Source organism: Chroicocephalus ridibundus, chromosome 3 (genome assembly GCF_963924245.1).
Source record: "Chroicocephalus ridibundus chromosome 3, bChrRid1.1, whole genome shotgun sequence".
NCBI lineage: Eukaryota > Metazoa > Chordata > Aves > Charadriiformes > Laridae > Chroicocephalus > Chroicocephalus ridibundus.
In genome coordinates, this window is record NC_086286.1 from 2,208,789 (window position 1) to 2,216,696 (window position 7,908).

At 56.1% G+C, this 7,908-nt stretch overlaps 1 protein-coding gene across 4 annotated transcripts in view; it reads right to left on the bottom strand.

The window, feature by feature from the left end:
* Nucleotides 1–274: 274 nt before the first annotated feature.
* Nucleotides 275–7,908, bottom strand: part of BCL11A (BCL11 transcription factor A) — an 85,170-nt gene continuing 77,536 nt past the window's right edge. For 3 of the 4 annotated variants that reach the window (XM_063331185.1, XM_063331184.1, XM_063331188.1), the window contains exon 4: nucleotides 275–5,282. In XM_063331185.1, coding sequence (XP_063187255.1) covers nucleotides 5,191–5,282 — 92 coding nt within the window. In that variant the 3' untranslated portion in view covers nucleotides 275–5,190. The remainder of the gene's footprint in view (nucleotides 5,283–7,908) is intronic. The other variant, XM_063331183.1, reaches the window with a different exon arrangement.

Below are 7,908 nucleotides of genomic sequence, written 5' to 3' on the forward strand. Positions count from 1 at the left end.
GCTTGCCAAGGGAACCCTGTCGCTGGGGTCAGCCCCTCCTCAGCTCCATGGGGCTGGGCAGGGGTCTTACTGCTCCACCTGGACCTTCTCGTTGATGAGAAACTCATCTTGCCTGGGCATCTGAGGAGGTTAAGTTTAGCAACAACCGTGCCGGGGGAAGAGGGGAGGTCCAGAAGTATTGCCTTTTTCACTCCATTTCAATTTTAAGATGTAAAACGTGAAAATAACTTGAAAGGCAGTAGCCTTGTTTTATTAATAGCAAGTATTTATTAGCCTCCTTGATTTACAGTAAGTTTCTGAAAGTCATCAGTCCATCACATTCTTCAGCACGGGGGCTGAGTTGCTTTTCTTGGTCAACACAATATGGAATATAGATCTGAATATTAGAAGCCAAATACAACCTTCATTTTGCATGCACATATCCCACCAACAGGAGGCCCGTAAATGAATCCTGTATAGCCCTTAGACACATGCATTTGCAGACATCGGGGGAGAGGTGGGAGCTTCTGTACATTGCCACTGGGAACCCGGAGGGCCACGGAAACGGCCAGGGAAGAGCCATCAGGGCTAGAGCAACCTCGGAAAGCATCACGGCACGCACACCCCAGCCACCAGAAGAGGTGGAAATCCACCTCCTGATCTTGCTTCTGGGTTTTGACATGAAAAGCTGCCTGTCCATCTGTCCGTCCATCCACCCACCCATCCATGTCACTGCAGCGTTCGAGGCTCACACGGCACAGGCACCTCCACCCACCCGTTATCACCCTTATTTCCAGATTTCTCCTTTTTTTTTTTTTCCTCCCCCCCCACCGCCCACCCTGGCCGCGGGGTTTGGCCTGTCCATCTGTCCGTCCGCCCCACCTCTGCCCATCCCCACGGCAGGCCAGCTCCTGCCCGCCCGAGCTGCCCGGGGATCACGGCGTCCTCCTTACGGGAGGCCAGACGAAATTAAATTGGGGCCCACTGGTTCTGCCATCTGAACTTCATCACCGCTAAAGACGCAATAAAAGTAACAGCAACAACGAGCAAGGCCCTACCAGATGTGTAACTCTATCCAGTGAGATTAAGGAGCAAGGGCCATATCTGGGGGTTGGGGGGGGGGGGGGATGTCGGCGTTGTGTTCCCTCCTTCCCAACTCCATCTTTCCTCAGGAATAATGGATCCTTTGGGCCCCTGCAGAAGATGAATGTTCTGAGGGTGATTTCTGGGGGCGGGGGGGGAGGACGTCCAGGGGGTGTTGGGATGGAGGGGCGACAAAGTTTTATCGACTTAAAGCAGATACAACATACGACTGACCGGCGATGCCTAATCACGCCTGAAATGGGAAAACTGGGGCCGGGGTGGGGGGAGCAGGGAATAAAAAAAAAAAAAGCAGCAAATGAGGCACCATTCTCATTCGGGAGGGGTGTTTCAGCTCGCTCCTTGGTGATAATTTACAGTGGGATCACATGGAATGTCACCCCAGCGCAGGGAGCCCTGGAAAGGCAGCTACAATTAGCAGGTCCCCCGCCTCACCACCACCAAATCCGCGGGCAAAGGCTCACCCCGGGGTTTCGCCGGCATCCAGGCAGCTCAGACACGCACAGCCGCGGACCGAGCGAGATGCAAAGCGAAAGCAGAGATGGTGAAACAGCCCACGTTGCCCCCCGGCCACGCCACGGCGCTGCCCACGAGCCCGACGCTGCCGCTGGTCCCGGGGAGGGGGGGGGGCTTAGTGGGACCCAACACGAAGCTGGGGCTGAGGCAAAATGCTGGAAATCCCCTTCGTGGGGTTTTAGGTCTGTTTTCAGATCCCTTCTGGAGAGACGGCGCTCGACAAGCGACCTCCAACGCGCTCGTTTCACTCCTCTCTTCTCACCTTGGAAAAGCCCACGGCCCGAACGCGTCGCCAACCCAACACATACAATGTTTTGAAAGCCAAATTTAAGTCAAACTTCACAAAAGACTTGACCTTTGCTGCATTGTAATGTAGTGAAAGTGCGCTTAGAAATAAAACACAGCACAGTCTTCAATTGACTTCAAGTTTAAAAGCAGCTTTTTAAACCCCAAAAAAAAAAAAAAAAAAATCAAAGCTAAGCTAGCTAATTCCCAGGTATCTTGCTCATCTCAGCCCCTGGACCAGGAAAAAAGAGCTTTTCTTTTGCTTATTAAAATCTCCAAAACTTTAGAGCTTTGGTTTTTGGATAAAGACAAAGTGTATTCATTTTGTCACTCTGATGTGCAGACTGACACACTGGGAATGGGCTAAAATACAAAATCCCTAGGAAAATCGCCCCTCTTGCACCGAAAACAGAGCAACCTCCAGCTTCGAGGCTGACAGTTTTCCAGCTCTCCCCTCCCAGGAAACCCTTGACTCCTGTTAATTGGCAGAAACTCATTAAGCCGCTGTAACGCCGTGGCTGCTGATCCTCTGCACACCCAGACACAGGGAAGGGCTTTGCAGCAGCCAAGTCCTGGCCGGACAAAAAGGGATCCTAACGATACCCCTAATTAACGCACACAGCAGCCCAAGTTCGGACGAGGTGGTGGAAACCCTTGTAGCTCCACCAAAAACGGGTGCTGGGGCTGCCCTGTTGCTTTCTAAGAGCCACACGGAGCCCGGGAGCAGGATCAGCCCCGCGGCTGGGGAGAAGAGCCCCAGCGCTCACGAGAGGCTCCCAGCGCCCTCATCACATCCAGTGGTAACTTTAAGGCAACGCATAAATCCCGCGGATGTTTTAAAGTCCTAAGAGTTGGGCGGGTTTTACACCTGTATTAAAAAAAAATGCACATTTTAAGGACTATTCCACTTTACCTTCGACACTTCAGGAAAGGACAGGTATAACTTTCCCCCCGCCGCGCTCGGCAGAGCACGTTTAGCTGTCACCGCCGTGTTATTTTCTGCTTTCCCTGGGAGAAACACCTGCCTGGTGCTGGCTGCCGGAGGAGAGACGGGCCACAGCCAGAGAAAGCAAAGGACATCGCGCTCGTTTCACCCGGCAGAGCAACAAAAGCATGGCCAGAAGCCATCCATGCACTGAGCTTTGCCTATGCTCAGACAAAGCCAGGGTGAAGACACCCCCAGAACCAGCCACCACACTGAAAATCCTTTAGAAAGCACCCCCCCAGCTGCCCTTTATTACAGGCATCGCAGACCTGCTGTAGGTAGGCACCAGGTGCTCCCTGGTCTGCAGTTTGGAGGAGAAGGCAGAGCAACCCCCTCTGCAATTAACAGCTCCGTTAGCCCCACGCGATGCAGCTGCCTGGTGCAGGGGTACCCCAGGGCAGGAGCTAACGGGAGCTGCATGGCGTGCTTGCAATCAATAGGATGCTTAATGCGACAGGATTCACCCTTCCGAGGCTCAAAAAAACCCCTTACAAGCAGACGCAGAGGTGGTAGCACAGGCTGGGATGGGAAGAACCTTTTAAAAACACGGGAAGAACCTTTTAAAAACACCTCCAAGTGATAAAAAAAGCTTAGGGTGCGTGCAGGCTTTCGGGTAATTGGACCTCAAACACCAAATCGCCTCAAAAGAAGCAGCAGTAGCTCCCTCAGGGTCAACCCATGCCTGTGCACCCCGGTTTGAGTCTACAGGCGTGCGTGGAGGTGTTTCTGCCACCCGTCCCGGCCCCTTGCCGAGCTTTCAGGTACAAAAGTGTCCGTGCTTGTGCTATGCCCCGGCCGACATGAGAACCGCAGCCTGGGGTTTTAAAAAAACAAAAGAGCAACCACCACCCATCGAAAAGGCAACATCGATTCCCCTCCGGCCGTTTTGCCAGGAGGGGGTCAGCCCGGCCGGGGGCCTCGCTCGGGTTTTCAGAAAGCAGCTGCGTAGAGCCAGCCGTGAGAACGAAAGCTAAGACACGAAGCGAATACATCAGTTGGCCCCTGCCCCGCGGCTCGGCTCCGTCCCGCTGCGACCGGCAGCGGGTGTCCTGGCAGCCTGACACGGCCGGCCAGCGGCTCTGCTCGCTCCCCGGCTGGTTTCTCTCACCAAATAAGGTCCATTCCCGCCCGCCGGCAGAGGCATGAGCAGCTACAGCCTATAAATCCCATGGGAGACAGCACGCAAGCACGCACTTAACCCATCTTCTGTTCAGCAAAGCGCTTGGGCCCCCGAACCAGCAAACTCCCGGGGGTGGGAGCTCAGCTCCGGGCAAGGGACGAGTGCCACTGGCAAGGGGGAAAGCTGTGCAAGGGCTGGACCCGCGGCGGGAGACACCGGGATAGCCAGCCTGGCAGCATTTCCCCCGGTACCCCCGGCTCGGGGCAGGGCTCTGCATCCCCTGCTGCTGGCAGCATCTCCATAGCAAGAGCACAGCTCCTCCCGACACCCACCGGCTGGCCCCACTTCTCCTTGGACGGACACTAGGTTACGGATCCCACCAGCCCCAAAAGCACAAGGTTTAACAGCAGGAATGCAATCCGACAGCCAGCATTCATCAAGAGGAGGCGGGCGACGGAGGAGAGACGCCCCGCTTCAGCATCACCCAAGGCCAACGGGGGTTCGCCACGACTCGGGGTGCAGCGGCCGTAAGCCTGACGCCTGGTCTAGCCCCGCAGGGAACATCTGCCCACCGGGGCCCTGCGGCCCCTCGCCCGGACGCCAGCCCCAGCTTCCTCTCCATCAACTCAGCACTTGGTTTTCTGCAGCCGGTACGGTCACACAAAGTCATACCAGCCGCCTGGCCCTCGTTAGCATTAAAAATTAAAGACAGAGCAAACAAAACCTAAAGCTCCAACATTTATTATGGCAATTTCCCACCCACCCGCAGACCTACACTGTGTTTTGTTTTATTTTTAATTCGTCACATCAAGATGCGCCTTCCGAGCAGTGGCACGTCAGGGAGATAACCAACAGGCCGGGTTGTCCACGAGAGCAAGACAAGTCTTTTCCGTGGGGAAAGGAGCCGGTCGAAGCCATCGATAAGCCCTTGACCTTGGTGGGTGGGTTTGCTTTTTTGTTTGTTTTTAGAAAATAAAAAAAGAAAGGAAAAACAAAAAACCCAACCCAACCCAACCCCGAAGAAATGTTGTACTCTATTACAAAATATAAATACGATAGTCTTGCAGGCAGGAGGAGCCCGGGGAGCGCTGCCTTCAGCGGGTGACTTCTCAGGCTCTCCCGGGGACGCGGCGAGCCAGCAGGACAGAGGGCCACCTCCGGACGCCGAGATGCCGCCGGCCGCTCGCCCCAGCTTCACCTCCTTTCAGAATTTAAGTGCTCTTGAACTTCCATCCGAAAACTGCCAGACGTCCGGGGCTCCCTGGGCGCTGCGCCAGCTGGTGGGGTACGCCGAACCTACAGAGAGCATGGGGACAGAGGAGAGAACAGGTGTGACATGGCCCACGGTGCGAGTTATTCTCTTATTTTACTTTTTTTTTTTGGTCTTTTTTTTTTTTTTTTTTCCCCCTTTAACAACTAGGACACCCGACTGTCGCAAAGGGATACAGCAGGATGGAGCCCTTCCTCCTCCTCTCAGGACACGTGTTTGTGTCTGGCATCGCTCGGCACTGCGCAGGAACCACGGGCATCATTTAGGAGGAGAAACCTCTGGGCTTTCCCGAGAACCCCGCGCTGTGCCGGGAGCTCTATTTGGGCAAGGACCGAGACAGCCTGTCTGAAAATTTCCTCCTATTCTTTCCCAAAACCTCGGGGGGCTTCCCCCAGCACCCACGGCGCCTCCAGGTGCCGAAGACCCCCTGAAAGCCATGGGTACTCTTAACAGGCCACGCGGCGGGCGGTTCACGGAGGGCTTTCCCCAGCTCGGGAGACGTTGGATCTCGCACTGCAAAGCTGGAGCCGCGAAGCCCCAGCCAAGCGCCCAGGGGACTCACCATCGACGCCGGCGGCGGGACGGGGCTGCGAGACAGCAAGCATCCCCGTCTCCGGTCACACGGAGACGGAGAGGGGCTGCGAGCCCCTGCTCCAGGCCGACCACCAAGAACAGCAAGCCACGGGCTACGCCGCACGGCGAGGCCAGCACATCCTCAGCACACCCCTAAAATCCACATCCCAACCGGGGCGCCGCTTTCTACGGAAATGGCTTCATTAATACTCAGCGAGTGGATGAAGGGCCACCCGCGAGCTGCCGTCAAGACTAAAAAAGCCAGATCTAGGTCAGATCTTCAGTGGGTGTAAACTGGGGTGGCTCCTCCGAAGTCAAGAGCGCATTCCCGGTCCCTCCCCTCCAAGGGAGGGCTCGTTGCCGCTGGTGTCTGAGCCCGACACGTTTCAGGCTGACGGTAAAGCAGGCCGAGACTTTGGAGGGAGCCAAGAGCGCCGCAGCCATCCACCCCGGCCATGAGCCGTACCAGCACGGCGCCGCCACGAACCGTATGTCCCGCCAAGGGGCACGGGACCGGGGCAGGGGGGGGTTTCCCCCGGCGAGGAGGGGACCCCGCACCCGGACGCCCTTTGAAACCAGCAGCCGAACACCTGGGCTCGGGGAGCAGCGGCTCGCCGGCAACTCCAGCAACGAGCCCGCTGGGCAACCTCACTCTCCCGGTTAATAGTCCGATTTGCCACACGCCCCCTGAAAAGGGTTTTCAACCTTTATAGGAGTAAAAAAAAAAAAAACAAACAAACCAAAAACCAGAGGGAGGGAGCTAAAAGAGCCGCTGGTATCTCTTCTCTGGTTTTGTACAAACTCTGCACTTAGATAAACCCCAAAACTATCTCATCAGATACGCCGAAGCCTCCTGAATGTCAAGCAAAGACGTGGTATCACTTATTCCTGTATTTATCTCGGCGCTTGGAAACCTAATAAATACGAAACATCTGTAGTCTAAATTCTGGATACTGTTTCAGTGCCTTCGCTGCATTAATCATTCAATTTGGAGGAGATTAAATACTAACGGCAAAGGGGTCCGTGCCATAAAAACGCATTCCTCCTCCCACGTCGATGGGGTTTCAGATTTTAACAATAGAGACCCCGTTACCCAAATATCACCCTTATTCATAGAGACGTCTTTTTGCACGGAAGCAGGAGTTTCTGGGGAGCGCAGGCCACGCGTGCACGGGATGCCAGAGCGGCTCCAGAGCACCCGGTGGGCCGTTGGACTTCCACGCCCCAACCAACAAACGTGGCCTCGGGTTCCGTCGTGCCGTTAACTCACGGCTGCCGGCAGGACAACGCGACGCGTTAGCCAAGTCCCCCTCGGTGTTGAGGCGGCAGCGCGTTGCTGTTCGCCGACAACGAACGTCTCCTGCCGCAGGAGCTGCTCCTCCTCAAGCTCCCCCAAAGCACCGCGTGCAGGGCACAGCAGCGCCCGGACCCCTAATTTAGCCCTCCCAAACCTATACATGAAATACACCGCTGCGCAATTTTTAAAAAAAAAAAAACATAAAAAATAATCGTATGCTTTCCACCTGTTAATCGTGCCCGTGGAGCCCAGATCTGCCTAGAGAGATGCCTGTATATAGGTCTGTATACAGGTGCCTGTGTATATACGCCCGTATATATGATTACTTCGTACGTAAACCACAGCATAGAGAAAGGCAGTGGAACGACGACCGCCGTAAGGCAGACACGGGGCACAGCGCCCGCTCCGAAAGACAGCCCGACGCCGGGCACACCAGCTAACGCGAGTTCCTCCAGACAACGTCTCGACCGCGGTGCCACCAGCCAGCAATTTCGGCGAGAGGGAAGGAAGAGACCGGACCCTGCGCGGACACTTCATGGCGCGGGACGGCAAAGCCGTGACGTGAAGGCAGCCGCCAAGCTCCCTGCGCATCCCTGCGTACGCCAGCGCTCCCGGGGACGGTCACCGCGTCCATCCCCTTTGCCCCGAGCCCACGCCGGGGACGGACCCTGCCAGGGGTCCCTTCGGCATCGCCCGCATCCGCAGGGCTCCGGCACCGCATCCACCTCGGCCACAGCCCAGGGGGACCGGTTCCAGCCCGGCGAAGGGGAGCCCGGTTTGGG